Source organism: Panulirus ornatus, chromosome 1 (genome assembly GCF_036320965.1).
Source record: "Panulirus ornatus isolate Po-2019 chromosome 1, ASM3632096v1, whole genome shotgun sequence".
NCBI lineage: Eukaryota > Metazoa > Arthropoda > Malacostraca > Decapoda > Palinuridae > Panulirus > Panulirus ornatus.
This window is the reverse complement of record NC_092224.1, coordinates 17,872,882-17,897,283: the sequence shown is the minus strand read 5'-3', so window position 1 is coordinate 17,897,283 and position 24,402 is coordinate 17,872,882. Positions and strand designations below refer to the sequence as shown.

Here is a 24,402-nt window from a genome sequence, read left to right as displayed (position 1 = left end):
TGAATTTTTCATTAACTCATATTCTCACATCTTAAATATACTCTTCTCAAAGAACACCAGTATGGTCTCTGTACAACAAGATACATTGGCCATATCCATTCCCATCTTACTTATGTCTGGTCATTGCTCCTGGAAGATTATGGGGTATCCTTGTAAATGCCCTTGATATATCCAAAGCTTTTAACTGTGTGGCATACAAGTTTCACCTCTAAGCTCCCCTCTTTTGGCTTCCTCCCTCACTTTGCTTCATATCTCTGCTACCTTTCTGCCTGATCCATCTTCATGTTTGCTGATGGATCATTGTCTCCCCCTTCCTCCATTAACAGTGGCATCCCTCACGGTGTCTCTTACACTTGTTCTTTTTATCAACGATTTTCCCCCATGAAAGAACCAGATGCACTCACATGCTTACAACTCAACACTGCATTCATCTGTACCTCATCTCAACTAAACTTCAATAAAGTCACACAGGATATCTCTGAAATAGACAAATTCTAGTTAAGTATTGTCTCATCCAGTTTCTACCCATGTCTCTAATGAAAATTCATTAACTTTCCTTTCACCTTTTTACAGTTCTTTCATTCTACCTCTTGCCTATGAACATACTTAGTATTACTGTAACATCCACTCTGTCTTGGAAATCCCAGAAATACCATGGGGTATTCAGTGTTGTAAATGATAATGGTGAAAAGCTTGTTGATCTGTGTACAGAAAAGACTCAACTGGGAATACCTGGTTTAAAAAGCTATATGCATAAGTAAACATATACGAGATAGTCAAAGGGCATTATTGGATTATATGTTAATTGATAAGCTTGTAAAAGACAGACTTTTGGATGTTAATGTGCTGAGAGAGGCAGCTGGAGGGATGTCTGATCACTATCTTGTGGAGGTAAAGGTGAGAAGATTTGTAGAGGTTTTCAAAAAGGAAGAGAGACTGTAGGAGAGAAGAGAGTGGTGAGAATAAGTTTAGTTGGAAAGGATACCTGTGTGAGGAAGTACCAGGAAAGATCGAGTGTAGAACTGCAAAAGGCGAGAGCAAATGATGAGAGGGGAGTAGGCAAGGAATTGAATGCATTTCGGGAAGCAGTGATGGCTTGTGCAAAAGAAGCATGTAGCATGAGAAAGGTGGAACGTGGGCAGATTAGGAAGGGTAGCGAGTGGTTGGATGAAGTTGCTCGCGAGAGAGATAAGGGAGCCATTTGGACAATACTTACAAGCAAGGAGTACAAATTACTGGGAGATGTAAAAAAGGAGGCAGGAGGTCAAGAGGAAGGTGCAAGAGTAGAAAAAAGGGCAAATGAGAGTTGGGCAAGAGAGTATCAAACTTTAGGGAGCATAAAAAGATGTTTTGGAGGGAGGTAAATAACATGAAATATATGAAAAATGGGAATCTGTGAAGGCGGATAGGGGGAGGAAGTGATAACAGGTAGTGATGAAGTGAGTACTTTCAAGGTCTGTTGTATGTGCTATATGACAAAAGTAACAGATGTAGCATTTTTTTGGTCGGGGATGGTGTGTGAAGTGAGAGAGTCAGGGAGGATGGTCTGGTTGAGAAAGAAGTGTCAAAGCATTGCAGACGAAATCCATCAAGGCTGCAGGTTTGGATGTTACTGCAGTTCACACACAGTCTCTAGCTGTCATGTGTAATGCAACAAAACCATAGCTCCCATGTCCATCTAGACCCCAAAGATCTTTCCATGGTTTACCCCAGACATTTCCTATGCCCTGGTCATGTCCACTGACAGCATGTCGACACTGGTACACCACATTCCAATTCACTATATTCCCTACACACCTCTCACCCTCCTGTATGTTCAGGCCCCAGTCACTCAAAATCTTTTTCACTCCATCCTTCAACCTCCAATTTGGTCTCCTACTTCTTGTTCCCTCCAAGTCTGACACACATATCCTCTCTGTCAATCTTTCCTCGCTCATCTTTCCGTATGTCCAAAACATTTCAACACACCCTCTTCTGCTCTGAACAACACTATTTCCACACATCTCTCTTACCCTTTCATTACTTACTTGATCAAACTACCTCAAACCATAAAGTGTCCTCAAACATTTCCAACACATCCACTCTCCACCATACAACCCTATCTATAGCCCATGCCTTGCAACGATATAACATTGTTGGAGCTACTATTCCTTGAAACATACCCATCTTTGTTCTCCGAGATAGTGTTCTCTCCTTCCACACATTCTTCATCAGCCCCAGAACCTTTGTCTCCTCCCCAACCCTATGACTCATTTCTGCTTCCATGATTTCATTCACTGCTAAGTCCACTCCCAGATATCTAAAAAAAACTTCACTTCCTCCAATTTTTCTGCATTCAAACTTACATCCCAATCAACTTTTCCCTCAATCCTATTAAACCTAATAACCTTGCTCTTATTCAAATTTACTCTCAACTTTCTCCTTTCACACACTATTCCAAACTCTGTCACCAACTTAGGCAGTTTCTCACTCGAATCAGCCACCAGAGCTGTAACAATGGTGAACAACTGACAATCTTCTCTGGCCCTATCACCCCCAATGGGCTGCATACTCATCCCTCTCTCCAAAACTCTTGCATTTACCTCCCTAACCATAAACAAATTAAACCACCATGGGGATATCACACTCCTGCCACAGATTGACATTCACTGGGAACCAATTACTCTCCTCTCTTCCTACTCATACATATGCCTTACATCCTTGGTAAAAACTTCAATGCTTCCAGCAACTTACCTCCCACACTATGCTCTTAAGACCTTCCATGAGGCCTCTCTATCAATCCTATCATATGCTTTCTCCAGATCCATAAATGCTACATAAAAATCTATCTTTTTCCAAGTATTTCTCACATACATTCACACACATCCTCTACCACTTCTGAAACCACACTGCTCTTCTCCAATCTGATGTTTTGTACATATCTTGACCCTCTTACTCAATATCCTCCCACATAATTTCCCAGGAATACTCAACAAACTTATGCGTCTGTAGTTTGAACACTTGCCTTCATCCCCTTTGCCTTTGTGTAAATGCACTATGCATGCATTCTGCCGATCCTCAGGCACTTCATGGTCCATATATACATTGAATATCCTTACCAACCAATTAACAAAACAGTCTCAAAGATATAGGTGTGTTTATAGGCATCTATGTATATACACGTGTATACGAGTGGATAGGCCATTCTTAGCGTTTCCTGGCACTACCTTGCTGATGGGGGAAACGGCGATCAAGTATAAAATAAAAAAAATTTTGACTAGTATTTACAGAATAGTACATGGTGTTACAAATGTTGCAACAAATATCCACGTTTCTTGTGTAAGAAATAAGAATACAGTGTGATACAAACAAACAGGTCGTTCATGCCCTTCCCTTTTCCCTTGAAGTCAGGAGGAATCACCTACAACATGAAGATCACACCTCCTGCTCCTACTAATTTCAATACACTGTGTAATGTTCCTAAGTACACTCAAATTTATCAAAAAGACTAAGCTCTGTAAGAAGTGAGAGTACAGTGTGATAAAGTTCATAAGTAAAAAAAAATCAAGACTATGTCCTCCCCTATTATCTCAAGCTGTCAAACAAGTCATTCACTCTCTTACTTAGTGCTCCACCACACCAACACTAAAGTAATCATACTTTTCATGAAGTTTCTTTCATTTCTGCAATTTTTTTTTTTACTGCACACAGGGCAATAAAATTTCCAGCCAATCGCACTACTAAAGGGTTAACAGCCAAATCAAACTGCACTCATTTTTCCACTTTACTAATTATCTAGATATCCGACATTTAGATCAAGGATAGCACAAACTCCTCACTTGTCCACCATAGAGACCTATGCGAGAATTATGTTTATGGGATGAAGGCTATGCATAACCTTGCCCTGTTATCTCAAACTATTGTCCCTAACTGCACCATACCCCTTTATTCCACTCTTTCACCAACATTATAAACTTCACATTTGTCTGCTCTCAACCATTCATTTGCACTCCACATTAAAACCTGCAACATATTTTATATTGTTCTTTTAGAAGTGTTGCTTTCTACTTTGTTAAAGTTACAGGTCCCTCACATGTAGCTACAAACTAACATTCCAGTTACGTTAAAAGACGGTTAGACGAATTAATTCAAAACTTCACAATCTATCAAATACAATGGCTGCATTAGGGACAAATGGTTTTAAGGACTTTGAGCCAATTATTCAATGGATGGACTAAATTTAACATCCATGGCTGAAATTTGCTGCTTTAATTCAACTATCACAGTTTATACAGAACATACAGAACACGTGGAAATGTAAATCAAGGATATTTTTGAATCCCTCTGCATGTGAAATATTCCATTCCCATGCAAAGAACAAAACACCCTTTCTGAAATACAGCTTAGAAGTACATGCTATACCAATTCGAATTTCATATACAGTACATACACTTTCAACTGGTCATTAACGAAGCTAGTACAGTATCTAAATCAACCTTATTTTGCAGGCAAGAACTTTATGAATGTAGTTTAAACATTCATGTCTTTAAATCCTTCCTCTTTTCTTCCTTAGCAAAATAGAATGATTATCTCTGAAAAATTGTTAGCATCCACTAAGCAATATATATTGTCAACTGGAATGGTCATAATGGCTTCATTTCAATAAAATGGCTAGGGTTTACTGCAGTGACTGACATTCAAATGAACTTCACAGCTTTATGATATCTCACCATGTAGAAACCAATGGAAGAAATATTCACAACTACACACAAACAAACAACAGCTCTTTCAAGAGTACTCACCAAAGCAGAACATCTGCCGATAACGTGCATATCCTGCTGCACCTACTGCAGCAACCACTATCAGCAGCACGATTATGATGCCTGCTACTGCCCCTCCACTCAGTGTGTCTAGGGTTTAAAGAAAGAGAAAATGGGTAAGAGGAAATAATCATTTAAGAGGTGTGTCTCCCTCAGTTAGTGAAGACACTACACCTCTCAAAGGTAGTACACTCAATGAAACTAAAATGATAAATCATATACAGAGTAAAACCAGTGAATGTAATAAAATCATAATGTAAGTCGGTGCTAACTTGGTATATCATTTAAGCATAGCTCAAGCTCAATACTAAGAAATTATTAACCAAAATAGAGAAACTAAGGCACAAAAACTTACAGCATTTATAGACGAGATCAGGCATGCCAGAGGGAAAGAAATGTAACATAAAAAACATGCATTTATCATGCAACACTGGTAATAAAAGTCCTCTGTAGTTGGATGGACTCCAATGGAATACAACATAGTCAATGCCCTGGTAATCATTTGCAACAAAGTATTCCAACCATATTGACCTGTTGGTGCACGTCACAACCTGAGGAAACACCTTCATGGTCGTTATATTTCAAAAATGACAACATAAATACTGTTCTAATCAATGTTACTCCTTGAAACGGGAAGAAAATGTTGACTCCAGCTCACTTGATTTCAAAGAGGAACGTTCTTTATCAAAATATATATATATATATATATATATATATATAGGGGGCCAGGTGAGGATATTCCACAAAGGCCCAGTCCTCTGTTCTTAACGCTACCTCGCTAATGCGGGAAATGGCGGATAGTTTAAAAGAAAAGAAAGATGTATATATATATATATATATATATATATAAAGCCGCTTTAAAAAATAATACATGCTCCATGCACTACACCTGACCATAAGAGAGTTTTAAAATTTTCTCTTACCCCTCCATGTTGATCAACCTTAGGCACCATTCTACCTTCCCACATTTGTGGTTGGTAAAGGACGTTTTAAAGGGCTGTTAGTAAATGGGTCACTGGGTAATGTAAAGACTGTTAGTTAAAATAGCAAGAACAGTGTCTGAGTGTTGCAGAAGTAGCAAGATTACGAGAGAACAAGGCAACTGGCTCGGCAAGGAGGGACGTTAGCACCCTGACTTACTTGACTCCGTCTCATCATCGAAAACAATACCTTCAGACACTGATAACTCTGTGGGTGGGATTTTGTCATGGTTGCTTGTTTCAGAGACACCATCTAGGGAAGAAACAAGACACACACTGAGGTTACACCACAATAGACGCAAAATTATGCAAAAGCGATTTTTTCGGTTGTTGGAAGTAATGAGGTAAGGAGATAGAAAAATTAAACTAAACAGTTCACTGAAGGTCTTCCTTAAAGCCATTCTGATGTAAACTGTCTCCATATGGAGAAAAAAATATAAAGCAGATAAACGATATATCTAAGTTTTCATGAAAGTACTTTTTTTGTACTGCTGAGACTCTGCACATTGCCTAAGACAGTCTGGTATCTTTCATAGCTTTCTCTATGCTGCAAGATGAAATACTCTTTAGAAACCACTACTGTGTCCTATAACAGTATGTATATATATCAGTGTCTCTATAAACAGACTACCAGGTCTAAGATCCATCCTCCTACTATGCCCAAAATTTGGGCTAAAAGCTTGATCATTTCCACGTACGTTACCCATATGACTGGATACCTGTATAAACTCAGTCACTCTCATTGGTCCTTTATACACCAGTCAAGCCAACTTAAGGGGCTCGGATCTTTAGTCCATGATCTATAGTTCTGGTATTTCTTCATATATGGTATGTTAAGATATGCTGGGAAAGCCTCTAGTAGGATATTAGTTGAAGAACATTGCTGATTAAGTGTGTCAGGTATAACTGTATTAATTCAGCCATTAGGTGCAAGTGCAGTCAGTTTAGATCAAGATTAGAATTTAACACTCTTACCATTGCTCATTTTGCATCAAAGTAGGAAAATCTGTATTACGCATTCTTGCCTTTTATGTCTTTACATTAAGTGATACCAAACATTTAAAATAAATGAACAACTGCCTCATTTTGACAGTGCAAAACAATTCATGCAATGCAAATGAAGGTAATGGCAAGAACACGAAAGAATCATTGTACTTACTCCATTCTGATGGAGTGAAAGTAAAGTGGGCAAGAACATTTATTAAAACAAAAATGTTACCAAAACCATAAGCATCATATGAAACATTTTTGAAACTCTTATAAACTGCCTCGTTGAACTATGTTACTGCATATAAAAAAACCCTGAACATGCATAGGGAGGTTAGCAAGATGCAAATATAAGACACCAAAAATTCACCAGATATAAAGCAGACACTGAACAATGATGCAGCAACAAAAACAACACATTTAATCATTCAAATCCCTATGATAGCCACTAGAGGCCTTCTGCATAAAATGTTTATCATTTTGCTGTTCTAGACTTAAAATAAATTTAAATATATGACTTATCTCCATGCAAAAACCTTTAATATGAAGGTACTTAAAATATAATGGTATTTTCTTTTCATCCTTTTTTAGAAAATTACCTTGAGGAGCATCATGCATGGACAGCATAACTTTGTACTGAGTTTCGCCATACTCATTCTCTATGACCAATAAATAACGCTTGTTGGCATCAGATTCAGTGAAGCCTGCAATGAGTAGCTTTGCTGTGTACTTTCCACTACCCAGGTCCTGAGAATGAAAAAAATGAATGTATAAATAAAATTCTAATTGAAACATTCTAAAACATCAAGCCATCTCATACATGTACATTTGAAAAGTGTGCTGGATCACTTCAAGGAACATTAGAGCCATCATTAAAAAAATTTACCACAGGTAAAAACTATTCGAAAGCTTAATAATAAAAAGCTATGTATGAATTCAATTTAACTGAAATACCTATTTTCAACAGGAAAGAAACGTTAATTATCTGCCAATATCTAAAGAGAAGCTAACAGAGTAATGACTGCTTATCATGCAAAATAGTGCTTTTGAGATAAATTCAGAAAAGGGGATGTAAGCACTCCCACTTAAGTCATTGTAGGTATGCTATGTAAATATACAAGGAAGAGAAACAAATGTAGAGTCTTAAGCCTTATCTATTATCTGTAAACAAGATATACCAGATTCTTTACACTGGTAGAACTTTTTCATTATGAGGTGTACCTCAATTTTCTTCAAGCTTTGAAAAGCTGTTCCAACCCATGAAGAGGTAATGTTGTAAACCTGACATGTGAGAACTGATGCACAGACAAACTGAAAAACTATCAACTTGCCTCAAAATCTGCTGTGTAACGACCATCTGCTCCTGGGATAGGGATGGAGGCTTCGGTATTCTCAAAACTATCGCCATACCTCCATTCTCTCCTTATGGGTGCTGGATTAGCAGAAAAGTTCAGCTTCACTTCATAATCACTGCCCGAGCTGATCTGGTAAAAGCTACTTACAGGCTTCTCTACAGGTTTAACTGAAAATACAAATAATTCAGTCAAAAAAAAAAAATGCTTTTAAGATGGACATATGTAAAAAATCATTTGAAATAGTTTCATAACATTTGCAGAAAGTATTACTAATCAATACTTACAGACAACATTCAGGGGAATACTTGTATTTTCTGGCACAAGGAGCGTCTTGTGACTGATGCTACACATCAAAAGCTGGCCATTTTCCTTTGGTTGAAATCTACGTCTCAAGGTTGAGACGCTCTTGTATATGCCCTGATGAAAACAAAAAATCAATAAATAAGCTTACAAGTTGTAACATACTATGTTGCTAATGCTTTCTGTCTTTTTCTTTAAGATGTTACAATACTTTTGCACTAACTTTTTCTCTCAGTTCTATCTGCCATTTCCTGCTTTAGCAAGACAGTACCAGCAACATGAACAATGGCCCTGTTTGCTCATGTCACTCTCTAGCTGTCAAACAAAGCTATAAATTCAAAGCCCATCATTCACAGTGAAGCCTTATAAACTGGTTCTGTGGTTTCCCTTGACTGCTTCATATGCCCTGGTTCAACCCACTGACAGTATACCACTCACCTCATACCACATCATTCCAATTTGTTCCATCTCATACTCGCCTCACCCTCATGAATGTTCAGGTCCTAACACTTCAAAGTGACCTTCAAGTCACTCCATTTCCTTTGTCTTCCCCCTCTTCTACTCCCTCCACTTTTAGCATGTACATCCTCTCTGTTGTCTTTTCTTCACTCGTACTCTCCTAATCTCCAATCCATTTCAGCACACTCTGGTCAGCTGTCAATCAGGTTGCACTTTCTCCCAAACTTTACTATTACAATCACCCCCAACACAATCAACCTTCCTCACCATATATTGTCCTCATGAATTTCATTTCCAATGGATCCAACCTCTTTCATCCTTTTGCATTCAGGGTCCAAGACATACATACATCTATACAACATTCCTACAACAACTTTACCTACAAACATACCAATCTTTGCACTAACAAGACTCCTTAATGCACCCAGGACCTTTTTCCCTCTTATCACTATGACTCACTCACAGCTCCCATGGTTGCCTTTCATTCCATGTCTACTCCCAGTTACATAAAGTACTCTACTTCCTAAAGGTTCTTACCCTTTTAAACTCAAACTATCCTGTCCATCACCACTACACCTCATCTTTCTTTTACCCGCATTGGCATTCAACTTTTTATCCTTTCATATTCTCTCCCAAATTCAGGCACTTGCTACTAATATTTCTCTGAGGTCTGTTCCCAGAGCCATCTGCAACTTTTAATTGGTTTATCTTCCAGGTACCCCTAGCCTCAACATACTGAAGCCTGCCCATTTCTCCAAGACCCTCATATGATCTCAAACCATCCTGTACTATAAATTAAACACCCATGGTTACATGACACACACCCTTTATACATACATACTAATCACCCTCCTTCCCTCCTACTCTACATGTGCCTTTCTTTCCCAGAAGAAACTCTCAATGCATTTAGTAGCTTTCCTCCCACACTATATAATTACATTATCTTCAAGGTATTTCTGCCGACCCTAACAAACTTTTTCCAGATCCATAAATGCCGCTAAAATTCCTTTCTGAAAGTATTTCTCAAGTTCTCCACAGAATACACCTGTTCTACATATACCCTATCAGTCCTAAAGACACACTGCTCCTCCCTTAACTAATGTTCTTTGCATACTACCACACTTTCAATCACAACCCAAATATTCTCATGCATTACTGTAATTCAAGCATTCACTTTTGTCCTTTTCATTCTATAAAGGCACTATACACGTATTCTGTTATTCCCTGGGCACCTCACTTCAGAATACAGGCACAACCTAACAATTCAATGAACAATACACTCACCCACTTTCTTAAAGAAACAAACTTCACACCCATTCACTCCTGCTACTTTTTCACTTAATCTTATGTATTACTTTCACCATGACTCAGTCTACATAAATCCTTGTCCCAAACAGTCCTTCCGAATACTTGGTCCATCTCTAATTCACTTCTTTGCCTCTTACCATTTTTTCACGTGATTGCCTCATTGCTGTCATGTTTTTCTTTTGTTCTCGCACTATTCACCTTCAAAACATTCTCCCTGATGTTCACAGATACTCTTGTTCCCTCTCTCATTTACCCTCTTTTCCAGTTTCTGTACCTCCCCACTTGTAAATCTTCCAGTTGCCTACACTGACCCTTACAGATATCATCCACACCTCTTCTCTTTCAGTAGCAAAATAATGCACTCATTCCATCTCTCATTAACCTTTCTCATGCCCAAATCTCACATACCAAAAACTTCACACACACTCTGAGAACACCCTCCACTCCAAACGAACTCATCCAGTTCACTATTCTTTGCAAATGCCTCTTTCTTGAGGTCTCTGAACACAAGCCTCTTTTCCAGACTTAATCACATTGATCATTTTTCCACATATAAACAATTTCCTCTTTCAATAAAGCCACTGCAAACTTCTATAATAGCCTACTTCAAGAAATTATCTGACATCTTATCTGATGCCTCTCTCTGCATTCACTTCCAATAACCTCTCCTTTGCAAGCTTATCGATTCATGCATAATACATAAATGTCCACTTACCCAACCCATTCACCTACAGACACTTATCTACGCATCTTTCTGTAAACAGTGCACTTCCACTTAAATTCTTTTTCAGCACAAATAAGTTGTACCAAGTTTTCACTCACCCTATCTATACCTGACACCAGTTCTGTTTGGAACACACTCAAGGTAGTGACCACAGCATAAGTCTCAACTGTAACTCCAGTGCTGCTTCTCAGGCTTTTGTGTCTTGCCCTTAACAGGCTACTGGCAATGGGCAACTCTAGCGCTGTGTTTTCTGAGGTTTCTACCTTATGTTTGACCAACTACTTTTACCTGATGCATCTACCTAATATTCCCACCTAATGTCATTCACCCCTGTTATATCTAAATGAAGCTACTACTTGTTCTTAATTGGGGGAAAGCAAAATGGTTGATGTATGGACCACGTTCTTCCTTTGAAAATGTATCGAGATACATTTACTCAACTTTTTCCCTTCACACATCCTTCCAACTTCAGATACCAGTCTCTGCTGTTTCTCACTTGAAACAGCCACCAACACAGCATTATCATCATTAAACAACAGCAGACTCAACTCCAGAGGCCCTCCACACCCCTAAAACACCTGACCCTCTCTAAAATACTTACACATTAAATTCCCTCCACCCCACACTAGCCAACTTTGTGGTAGTTGCTCAGTTTGGAAGAAACACTAGTAAACAAGGGATCCATAGAACCAAGTGAGCTAACATAACTTACATGCACACGAGACAGCCCTCAAGGAATGCGAAATTTCCCATGGAGCACATGGGGAAAGGGAGTGGAGAGGTATGTGAATCAGGGGTAAGCCTTGTGACCCATGTTCACTAACTGATACATCACTATATATGGTTACTATGTGCATGAATTTACATATATTTTACAAAGTTATCCCTGGGGATAGGGGAAAAGAATACTTTCCACATGTTCACTGTTGGGGATGAGAGAGCTTGGGAAGTGAGTCAGTTGTTGTTCGCTGATGATACAGCGCTGGTGGCTGATTCATGTGAGAGTGTGTGGAAGAAGAAAGTTAAGAGTAAATGTGAATAAGAGCAAGGTTATTAGGTACAGTAGGGTTGAGGGTCAAGTCAATTGGGAGGTGAGTTTGAATGGAGAAAAACTGGAGGAAGTGAAGTGTTTTAGATATCTGGGAGTGGATCTGGCAGCGGATGGAACCATGGAAGCGGAAGTGGATCATAGGGTGGGGGAGGGGGCGAAAATTTTGGGAGCCTTGAAAAATGTGTGGAAGTCGAGAACATTATCTCGGAAAGCAAAAATGGGTATGTTTGAAGGAATAGTGGTTCCAACAATGTTGTATGGTTGCGAGGCGTGGGCTATGGATAGAGTTGTGCGCAGGAGGATGGATGTGCTGGAAATGAGATGTTTGAGGACAATGTGTGGTGTGAGGTGGTTTGATCGAGTAAGTAACGTAAGGTTAAGAGAGATGTGTGGAAATAAAAAGAGCGTGGTTGAGAGAGCAGAAGAGGGTGTTTTGAAATGGTTTGGGCACATGGAGAGAATGAGTGAGGAAAGATTGACCAAGAGGATATATGTGTCGGAGGTGGAGGGAACGAGGAGAAGAGGGAGACCAAATTGGAGGTGGAAAGATGGAGTGAAAAAGATTTTGTGTGATCGGGGCCTGAACATGCAGGAGGGTGAAAGGAGGGCAAGGAATAGAGTGAATTGGAGCGATGTGGTATACAGGGGTTGACGTGCTGTCAGTGGATTGAATCAAGGCATGTGAAGCGTCTGGGGTAAACCATGGAAAGCTGTGTAGGTATGTATATTTGCGTGTGTGGACGTGTGTATGTACATGTGTATGGGGGGGGGGTTGGGCCATTTCTTTCGTCTGTTTCCTTGCGCTACCTCGCAAACGCGGGAGACAGCGACAAAGTATAAAAAAAAAATGTTCACTGCGTGTCATAGGAGACCAAAAAGGAGGGAGCAGGGGGCTGGAAATCCTCCCCTCCCATTTTTTTTCTTTTCAGGGAAAAAAAACAGAAAAGGAAGCCAAGTGAGGTTATTCCTTCTAGGGCTCAGTCCTATGTTCTTAAACACTACCTCGCTAAAGTGGGAAATGGCAAATATGCATGAAAAAAAAAATTATAATATATTTACAATTAAGAATTACTTACACTGGCAGTCTGTAATAAGGGCCTATAGGGACTAAGAGACACTGAACAGCCATACAAATTTCAAACATTTAGTGGGTTGCTCAAAACAAGCCCAGAAAGACTAGCACTTGTACGATGATTCCAGCAAGACCAGGGATTGGTCTCGCCTAATAAATCAACTGTGTAAAATTAAAAAGTTTTAAGTACTTTTTTGAGTGTGGGTGTTAGCATTTCACTTTGCACTTTAAAATACTAGGCATGGGCTAAAAATGTGTGCAAGCGTTGTGGAGGCTGTACATACCAATACATCTGAACTAATCCTCTGACGTTTAAGCCTGAGAAGGTGGTTGACCTCACACAAGACCTCTGATTTAAGAGACAGTTTACCTCATACGAAAACAAATTCTTGAGTTTGCCGTCTCTGCTTCTAGGCGAAATCCTTGTCCTTCCCTACATATTTTCAAATGCTTACATTATATTACTGCCATTTTTCCTTTGGCCTTGATTACCATGTGGAACTGGCAAGGTTCCTGAAGTGTTATAGGTCCAAGTTTTGGTTCTATGATGTCTACTTCCTGAATACAAGAGGCTCTGATAAGGTATTGCAAGTAAGCCTGAATTTCATCTGGTTCCAGCAGTTCTTGACTGGGTTAAGGTTTGAGGAGTTTGTAAGACACTCAAGCCAGGGTACATTACCTGAATACAGTAACAACACCCAAGAAGCTCACAAAATAGAAAGCAGATAGTCCTTTAGCACCTTAACATACTGCTCTTCATTCATTGTAGTCAAGTATGCAAACAATACAACTTTCCCCTACCCACTGCACCACTAAACACAATTTAACACAATCTAGATGTTTCAGTTTTCAATGTGAAACAAGATTCGTCCAAGCAGGATACCTTTGGCCTCCTCATCCTCCACTGCCTTATCTGCACATTTGAAGGAACTTTCATTGGAAAACATCGCTGAAGTGAAAAGTGATGATGGTATGCACCAAGCATTCGTTCAAAGATTAATCATAAAATACGGGTAAAAAAAACCTCTAACTTTTTCCGATTACTGTTTTAGCTGTCAATGACATTTTTCACTTTTCTATCTATCTATTTTCTTGGACACCCATACCTTCCTGGAACTCTCATCCAAGGGGTGGCTACAGCAGTCTCCACTTAACCTGTCTTTACATGCCTCTCTTGCATACACTATGCCATGCATTCTTCCACCATTTTTCTCTCGGTATTTTTCCACTGGTTCCCACAAGTGATATTCCTCTCACATCAACCCTTTTAATCATACTATCATACTCCATCTTGCATTTCTTTCAACAAGTCCAAACCACCTTAAAGTATTGTTTCATCCATTCTACCAATCCACAATCCATTTCCCTTGCATTCCCTGTCATACCAAATCTCTAATACATCCCCTCAATTCTTTCTTCCTTCCATCTATTCACACCACATGCTCCCATTTACATAATTTTCACTGACAAGTCTCAACCTCTGTCCATATTTTGGCAGCATACGTAGCTTTTTGGTATAATTCATTCAAATGCTAACACTCCTCAAAAGAGTAAACAGGCTGGGATGTCAATGTCTGTAGATGTAACCAATAGGAAAAAGGGGAGAGAGAGGCTGTATGTTAGAGGATAGGAACCTGGATATTTCATCTTGGAGGGAAACTATGTTAAGGAAGAGAGAAAAGTTATTTGGGAATGTCTTCTGAGTAAAGTCAGGGGATGGCGCGAGGACAAGAGCCAAGCATAACACTGCTGCAGAAAGACGAGTAATGGTTATGTGGTAAAGAGTGCAAAGAAGCTAGCCACAGACTAATGGGGTTACAACTGAAAAAGGATTACACAAGGTGGGCGATTATCATTGCTTATGCACCTGCAAATGAGGGGAGTACAAAAGAATGGTAAGTATTTTGGTATCAGCTGAGCATGTGTCACCAGGTTTGATGAAGGGGATTGCATATCAATGATTGAATGAAAGAGTGGGCGATGCGGCAGTGTTCTGAATAAAAATGAACAGCTTACGGAGCTGCGTGCTGAAAAATGTCTGGAGACAGGCAATCCTGACTTCAGCAGAGGAACATACACAAGTATACATAGGCGAGTAGAAGAGTCATTACTAGATTATGTAATAATTGATAGGCATTATGAGAAGAGACTCTTGGATGTGAATGTGCCGAGGTAGATGGGCACCTAGTGGGATGCTTGATTGTATATCACTCAGTAGAGGGTGAAGGTTTGGAGAGGTTTTTTGAAAAAAGAAATACTATGGTTGAGAAAAGAGCTGTGAAAAGGAATGAGCTTTGAAATGAGTATTGTAAGAAGAGACTCCTGGAGAGATCGAGTGTAGAATGGCGAAACATGAAAGTAAATGAAAATGGGCAAGCGAGTGAGGAATGGGATGTGTTTTGGTTAGCACTCCTTACACATACAAGAGAAGTTTCTGGCTTGCAGAAGGTGGGAGGTGGACATCTTCCTCTTGATCTCAAGCCACTTTCTCATGTACATCTTTCAATCATTCGCACTCATTCCATGTAAGTAAAGCATATACAAATATCTTTTCGCTCTCACTAGCAACTCAACTTCATCCCACCACTCATTACCCTTTCTCACCTGTACCTCCCACTTTCTGCAGCACTTCTCTCACATGCCATCACTCATTCCTTAAATAACTCTCATTCCTCACCAACTTCCCTGCTTCAATGTCTCTTATCTTTTGCCATTCCACACAATATCTCCTGGTTTCTGTTCATAAAAGCCTCCATTTTTTTTTCATGTTCATTCACTTTCACCACCTTCTCATAAATATCATTTCCCCTTTTCCAAAAACCTTTAAAATTCTTCAGCCTTGCTTCCATCATGCAAAGGTCAAACATCTCAGCACAATCACATCCTCGAGTCTCTTCTTTGCATGCCTATCAATTAGGCCATAATCCAATAGTGCTTTCCTACTCATCCACTTATACTTGTATATATTCCTCTAATAAAACCAAGAATCCCCTATCGTGTGTAAGCTACATTTCAAAATCACGTCTGCAAGCTGCAAGCTCATCTGAAACACTAAAGATGACTATTTTCATTTGGTTTAGGTTGGCTAGCACATGGAAGAGTAACAGGGTAGTGGCAGCTATCTGTTCTGGTGGCTGAGCTTTCAATGATTACTACTTGTGCACCATAGGGCAAGATTTTTACATATGTATCACGGTACAATTGCCTCGCTTGTATGTGACTATTATCCAAGTATGTGGGCAAAGTTCTGCATATAAGTACTGTAGAAAAATTGATTAATTAACCAATGAACACAAACAGTTTTGATAAAATGAGCTCTGCATGTACCACTGAAATAATCCTATAAACATCCAAGCTCTTACAATTAACTACTTTCATAAAGAAAAAAATGGTCCTCACCCCTTTGTCAGTGGGAGTCTCTTCTTTTTCTGCAGAGGCAGTAATATCCGTTTCTCCCAAGTACCAACGGATGCCAACTGCTGGTCTTGCTGCTGCTACCGAACATTTAATTGGAGTTTCATCCTCACTCGTCACTAAAAAACTTCCTTGGCCATCATCTAATTCAAGGATTGGGCTGGTTGGTTTTACTGAAAAATGAAAAGATATTTTATACATTATGCTCGAGTGGAGATTTGGAAAATATAGACTATAGTGGGTTAGAAGCAATAAGAAACATTAGTATTAATTTCCTATCACAGTACTTCTGCAGATAACAGACCATACTTCCAATAATGCCATGCTATAAAGTTACTTCCAACTTACTTGTAACTATTACATTCTTGGATCCAACAAGAGAATCTCCAACCACAAAAACTTTACATGTCCATAGGCCATGATGTTCAATGTCTGCAGAGTTGATGACAATTCCACATTCATTTCCCTCTGTGTTTGCTGGCTTCCTCATTCCATCATAAACATTAACGTACACATCCTCAACCTGAGGGAGAAAAATTTGGTGAAAAAAATCAAATAACAGCTCATACTTTGGATACATATCATTGAAAAAAAAAAGATACGGCCCCTATACCACACTCTTCTTCCTTTGTTTCAATCCTTTTCGTTGTTTCTTGCATTTGCGTAGCAGCAAAAAGAACAAACAAAGAGAAGGCCTCGCTCATGTCTATTCTCTAACCATGCATGTAATGCATTGAAACCTCAACCAAGTCCTAGAGATCTTTCTGTGGTTTACCCTAACTGCTTCATATACCATGGTTTAGTACATTGACAGCACATCACCCTTAGTAAAACAGCTTCAATTCACCATCCTGTGTATGCATATCACCCTCCAGTATTCAGGACCTGAGCATTTAAAGTCTTTTTCACTCCATCCTTTCATATCCCAGTCAGTCTCCCCTTCTTATCCCCTCCACTTCTGATGCATCTACTTTGTCCACCTATCCTCATTCATTCTCTCAACACTCCCAGATCATATCAGCACATCCTGATCAATTTCCTCAACCATACTAATTCTATTGCCACAGCCTTCTCTTAACCTACCATCACTCAATCGACCCTCCTCACACCAAATAGTCAATTATTTCACTTCCAACACATTCACTGTTCATTCTGATGGACAGACCATGTTTCTCTTCAATACAATGCCTTCAGGACTACTTTACCTTTAAACATACATATTTTTCCCCTCCCAGATAGTTATCACTCTTTCTACAATGATCCTAGAACCTCCACTTCCTCACTCACCCACGACAAACCTCAGCTTCCATGGTGACACCGACTGCCATGCCCATTCCGAGGTAGCGAAAAACAACTTCCTAGTAGTGTTCTCCATTAAGACTCGCACCCCAACTAGCTTGTCTCTTAACAACATTGCTTTTGTTCATATTTACACTAAACTTTTTCACATACACACACACACATTTCCCAACTCAGACACCAACTTCTCCAGTTTCTCACTAAAATCCGGCGCTACTACCATGTCATCAGCAAACATCAATTGAGTCACTTTCCAGGCCTCCTTCATCCTATCATAATGCATACCTGGCGCTCTCTCCAATACCCTTCCATTTATGTTCCTCAGTTCCCCATTCATCAACATAAACAGTAGACCCCACTATCTGGAATCACTAACTCTCCTCCCTACCTACTTACAAGCACACCGTTACTCTATGAAAACTTCACATTGCTTCTAATGCCTTTCCTCCCACACAATATATTCAGAACTCATTCCACAAAGTATCCTTATCAACCCATCATCTGCTTCTTAAAAGTATTTCTGAACCATATTTTTCACAGCAAATACTTATCCACACATCATCTACCGCCCCTGAAATCAAACGATTCCTTCCCAGTCTGTTGTTCATGCTACTAACTTCTCGATCGCCATTCTTTAACATAACTTACTAGATACCTTCAACAAACTTGTCCCCCTTGCATGATAAATGCATTCCTCCAATCTTTGGGCACCTCCATTCATACTGAAAATCCTAACCAACCAAATGACAAGTTACTCACCTTTCTTAAAAAACTCAACTGCAATACCATCCTCTCCAGCTGCCCTTCCACATTTCATCTTATGCAAGGCTTTCATCACCTCTTCCTTTTCCGGTAAACCACCTATCTTAATACGCAGAGCTAAGCCCACATCCTATATCTGCCACTCTATTATCAAACACATTCAACAATCCTTCAAAGTACTCCATGTCCATCTCATCACTTTCCTAATTTTTACCCGTCACTGATGCTCACATTTGTGGTCTTGTTTTTCTCACTATGAAATCTCTTCCAAAACATTTTTATTTTCTCCAAGTTTGCTCATACTCACTCTCCCAGACTCGTTCATCTTTTTCAGACTCCTTTACCTTCCTATAATACGCATCTCAAGCACTTGCACTACTTCCCTGCAAGTTCAACTTGCACATCTATTCTCTTTCACTAACAACTTCCTTATCCGATCGCTCACTACCCTTTTTCAACTATGCACCTCCCACCTTGCGCATGCGACTCACTTCTCTCTCACAGCAAGCACGGTTTCCCTAAATACCTCATTCCTTATCCACTCAAATAGCTTTGTTTACTCTCACATGTCACTCAATCTTAAACCCTCCGAAAGTTTTTCTCGATACAAACCTTTTTTCCAAGCTCACTTGCACTTCCCTCTTCTCATTCGTATTATTTCCAGTTTTCTAAAAGCCTCTAAAAATCTTAACCCACGCCTCCATAAGAAAATGATCTAACATCCCACCATCTGCCCCTCTCAGCACATTCACATCAAAGTCTCTTGTACACCTATTAACCAGTGTGTATCTAAATGTCTTCACCACCTTTACTACTCCATGTATAATTATATAAATCTCTTTTAAACCAGGTAGAACCTAATCCCAATAACCATTTCTTTTTCAGCATACAACTCTACAGGATGTTTACCATTCCTATTCGCCTAACTGAATACCCCCATACCAACAGTTATACCTATCAACTTCTTTACACTCTTGCACACATTCTTAACTCCAGCAAAAGTGCCACTACTCCTTTTTCTCTCATCCTAACCCCTGACGCTACTCCCAGATACATTTCCTCAACATTCTTCTCCTCTACCCTTTAGCTTTGTTCCACTCATAGATAATACATTTAGGTCCCCTTCCACAAACATACTACTTATCTCTCCTTTCGTCTCATCTTGGTTGCATTCTAATACCCCAGGCAGAACCTTTGAGGATGATGAGCACTCCTTGCGTGACTCCTTAATCTGTTCCTTCTTTTAGAAAATAACATTCAAGTAGTGGAGCATTTCCAGCAGCCCACTCCTAACCTTCTTAGTCGCTTTCTATGGCATGCAGAAAATACATGTGAAGTGTTCTTTCAACTCCTATCCCCTGGGCATAAAATATACTGCCCGCAATAGATGCCCGAGGACCTTTTTATTTTTAACACTTTCCTAAGAGCTACTTTTACTGCATAGTAATAGTTACTTAATCATTACAGTGTTTCATTATCTTGCTGCATACAAAAATATCAAATATAAAATGAAATTATGTTATGCGTAATGTTTAAATATAAAAATCAAATAATCTAAGAATTAGGTATTCACAATTCACTTCATCCTTTATGGCTTTCGTTTTGTTTAACTTTTTCTGATTAATGTAACGTGACAAAGTATACCTCATATTAATGCACATGAAATATTACTTTTTCTAATACTCCGAACAGTACAATTTTAATGCATTCATATTCTACCTTACTTTTTAGGAACTCAAGATAGACAAATTTTAATCATTGTAATATACCCCCACCCCCACCTCCTTTTTTTGCAAGCTGTATTAAATCATCCTTATCCTTTCATAATGACAGTAAATAACATAAATGTGTACATCAAGACATGTAAAAGTCTAAGGACAATGTGTGCCATCAGTTTCATAAAGGACAGAAGTGTTGCCATCTAACATTATTTTATCTACTTTATATATTGACGAAATGCATATAATTTTCCTTTCATTGATATCTATTTATCTATTTTGCTTTGTCGCTGTCTCCCGCGTTTGCGAGGTAGCGCAAGGAAACAGACGAAAGAAATGGCCCAACCCACCCCCATACACATATATATACATACACGTCCACACACGCAAATATACATACCTATACATCTCAATGTACACATATATATACACACACAGACACATACATATATACCCATGCACACAATTCACACAGTCATCGATATAATAAGTATTATATGCACACAAAGTAGAACATTAGTCTGGCCCCACACTGTCACCCCTGCTTTCATGATACTGTTATACATGGAGAACTATAGCCATAATGAATGTCTTCATTTCTTATTTCGATAAAAGTAACTATAAAGTGGGGCTACCATAATCACAAAAATTTTCTCAAGCATATCAGCCCTACTGAAACAAGTTAAGAGTCTTCCTGATCAATTACAAATCCATCGGACCCATAAAGACACTCTTTTCTTACAGAACATATCTCGAATCAATAAACTTTGGAAACTACAAACGCTTTCTGCCAATCCCGAAAGATGTTACTAAAGAAGGTGAAGGGGCAGACAAGCGGCGGTCCTTCTCAAACCCAATCGAGTAAAAACATTGTCAATACTGCGCATGTCTTACTTTCATGTCAGTGTTTGTTTTATGCAACAATGACATATAAAGTGAAAGGAACTAAGCAACTAATGCCCCCTAAACACAGTGGCGTGAAATGAGAATCTAAACGTTGCGCAAAAACCAGTTAACGTGAAGCTAGTGTAGTCTTGTGTGTTTGTGGCCCGCTTGTGAGCGGAATATGGGGCAGACAAATTTTCATTTACTATGAACAAGGAAAAACTTCAATAAAGTTTAGTGTTGATGCCTCAACCAATGCTTCATCAGCTGACTGCTGAAAGTATATGAAGGTGGCCCAAGACAAAAAACCTCGAGGAAGCTGTATAATAATGGCTTTTACAGCAACGTCTTTGTGGACTCAATATTTCGTTCGTGCGTAACTGACAATGTTCAAGTTATGTTTGTCATTACTGTGCTGTGTATAATACGTCATAATCCGTCCCGATCTAACGAACAACGGGTATCAACGGACACCTTCAATATCAGAGTTAAATTCATGTCATATTTTACTTTAAGAGTAACATCAAGGGATGACTGGATTATGATGTCAGCATCTACAAACTGTGTAATACCTCCTACTTTCATGCCTGCAAGTCAAATGAACATTCAATGTCCAATGAAGGCTCATAAGCACCCATATACCCTCCTCCCATAACCCAACCCACAACTCAGCCGTGAAATTGAGGCTGGAAAACTAGATTAGTAAATATATGGCTGGAGAAGTTACCCAAAAACAATGCATGGGCTTATGATGAAACAAACAAAAAAACACTAAGAACTCACTGTATGCACGAACAGGTTCACTGCTTTTACTACTACACAAGATTTCGTTTTTGGTTTGCACACGCCTTGCTTGTTATTGGGAAGAGGGACACCATTTAGTCATCTGGGGACGTATGCAGAAAAATTCTTAGATTTCTGCTTATTTTCATGCTTAGCTGAGCAAGTGACTTAAGTGCCACACAGAAAAGGACTAAGCACGATGCTTAGCAAAACTTAAGCATAAGATTTAAGAAGTATGAAATGCAGTTTGGGGTCAAAATATTTGTCTGCTAAGCAAATACCTAAGCAGTAGGGCAGCTTTCAGAAACATGCTTAGTAAAATTCTTAAAGCTACGTAAAATTCTTTGGGGTTAAGCATACTTAAGCATTCTAAGGTTTCTGCATACGGCCCCTGTAGATTACTGATGACAGATATATAAACTAATATTTGGTGTCCGAGTTTGAGGGAGCGTGAAGGAGGAAGATGCGAGTAAATGCGTATAAAAACAAGGTTATTATGTTTAGCATTGAAGGACGTGTTAGTTGGGCTGTGGGTTTTGAGTGGATAATAATTGGCGGAAATTGAGTGCTTAATTAGATACCTGGGAGTGGGCATGCCGGCGAAAGGAACTCATGGAAGCGGAAGTGTCATAGGGTGGGTGGGCCGCCAAAGCATTCCTGGGAGCATTTGAGGAGCGTGAGGAAAGAGCTAGCTGTCGTCATTAGAGGGCGAGGATGGATATGTCTGTATAGTGATCACAAAGCTGTTGCTCGAATGCGAGACATGGGCTATATCATTAGAATGTGAGGAAATTAAATGTTTAAAAAGTCAAACTGTGGTGGGAGGTAGTTTGCTCGAGTAATCAATAAAAGGGTATGACGGCAGTGCGGTAGTGGGAAAATTGTAACAAAGCTGAAGAGGAGTTCTGAAATGCTTTACACACATGAAGACAATGAGTGAAGGGATGTTGACAAAGAGAGTGCATGTGTCAGAAGTGGAGGGGATAAGCAAACGGGGGAGACCAAATGAAGATGGAAGGATGGAGTGAAAACGATTGACTGAACAAGCAAGAGAGTTCATAGCGAACATGAGATAAAGAGAGTTGGAGCAATGTGGTTTGCAGGAGGGATGTGCCGTCAATGGAATGAACAATGGCATATGGATGAGCCTAGTTGTGGATAAGGGGCTGTGGTTTCTGTGCACTGCACATGACAGCAAGTGGATGTGAGCGAATGAGAACTTTTCTTAATCTGTTCCTGGCGATACCTCGCTGACGCTAGAGACAAGCGTGAACTAATGTGCTTTTGTGCGTGTGCTTTCCGAGCGCTACCTCGATGAAGTGGGGGTTAACGATGCTGCTTCCTGTGGGGTGGGGGAAGTGACAAGTATATGCATGTATATGTGCGTGTATGGGGGTTTATATATAATTGTGTGTATGAGTGGATGGGCCATTCTTCGCCTGTTTCCTGGCGATACTTAGTTAATAATTTACATTTTGGGCACCACATCTGCCGTGCCTATGTCTACTGTATCAGATTGTTCAAATCCTTCCTGAATCTTCCGGCATTCTTCCTAGGACTTTGCTATGCTTCCCGATTTCATGTCGACGGAAAATTTCCGAGATTCTATGGGCGAGTCCTGCCTCTCGGTCAGTGATGTGGATGATGGAACTGTCAAATATTATGCATATTACTATTTTCCTTTCCGAGAGCCATCCCATGATACACCTGCAGACGACTCGTATGCTGTGAGGCTTGAATTCTATTCAATAATCCTTCATGTGAAACTTTATTGAGGTCTTCACGAAATCCCAAGTATATAACATAAGAGGATAGTTTACAGTCCCAGTTACCGTATATATAATCATCGAATTTGATTACATTCGTTAAGCATGTCTTTTTCCAGTTCGTCTAGGATATTCAATCATGTCGCACAGTTTCCAACACTATCCTTAGAAAAAAAAATGATAATGTGACGGTAGTTCAATGCACATTTTCTATAGTCTTTTCTGAATATTGGAGTTTAGCTAGTTCCCAGTTATTAAGCCCTTTCCATTGCTAAGGATCTGTTGAATATTTTGCAGATCGGAAAAGCTCTTAGCCATCTAGCCTCTTTCAGCATTTCTTTCGGAATAATGTTTGGACCATGCTATTTGTTCATATCTACTTTGCTTAAACATGACAGTACTTAGTATCACTGAATATTTTTCATTTTCGGTGCCCAGAAAGATGGTATCTGATGCCAAGTCAGGACTCGGAAATGACGGAAGACGACTTCGGATAAACCATTGTGATCAATGTTTATTACATGCATTACGTTAAAGGTCGTGTCTGGCCATCCATCCGTTGGTGGTCAACACCATGACTAGAGAAATAAGGGCATTCATGCACTAATGTGTGTGCATCCCTATGGCCAGCAAAAAACAAATGCTTCTAACTAAAATCAACTTCAATAAATCAATCTGTAAATGTATTTAAAGTAAACGAAAATGCTGGCCATAAGAAGGTCCAACCTCTAAGGCATTAA

The 24,402-nt window shown here is 39.4% G+C and overlaps 1 protein-coding gene across 19 annotated transcripts in view; it reads right to left on the bottom strand.

Annotated features, from left to right (window-relative positions):
- Nucleotides 1-24,402, bottom strand: part of Fas3 (fasciclin 3) — a 167,728-nt gene that overhangs the window by 53,455 nt on the left and 89,871 nt on the right. For 10 of the 19 annotated variants that reach the window (XM_071680698.1, XM_071679952.1, XM_071680259.1 and 7 more), the window contains exons 3-9: nt 16,798-16,972; nt 16,435-16,622; nt 8,406-8,538; nt 8,098-8,288; nt 7,366-7,513; nt 5,940-6,032; nt 4,782-4,889 (exon numbers count right to left, since the gene is read on the bottom strand). In XM_071680698.1, coding sequence (XP_071536799.1) covers nt 4,782-4,889; nt 5,940-6,032; nt 7,366-7,513; nt 8,098-8,288; nt 8,406-8,538; nt 16,435-16,622; nt 16,798-16,972 — 1,036 coding nt within the window. The remainder of the gene's footprint in view (nt 1-4,781; nt 4,890-5,939; nt 6,033-7,365; nt 7,514-8,097; nt 8,289-8,405; nt 8,539-16,434; nt 16,623-16,797; nt 16,973-24,402) is intronic. The other 9 variants (XM_071680620.1, XM_071680538.1, XM_071680174.1 and 6 more) reach the window with 2 other exon arrangements.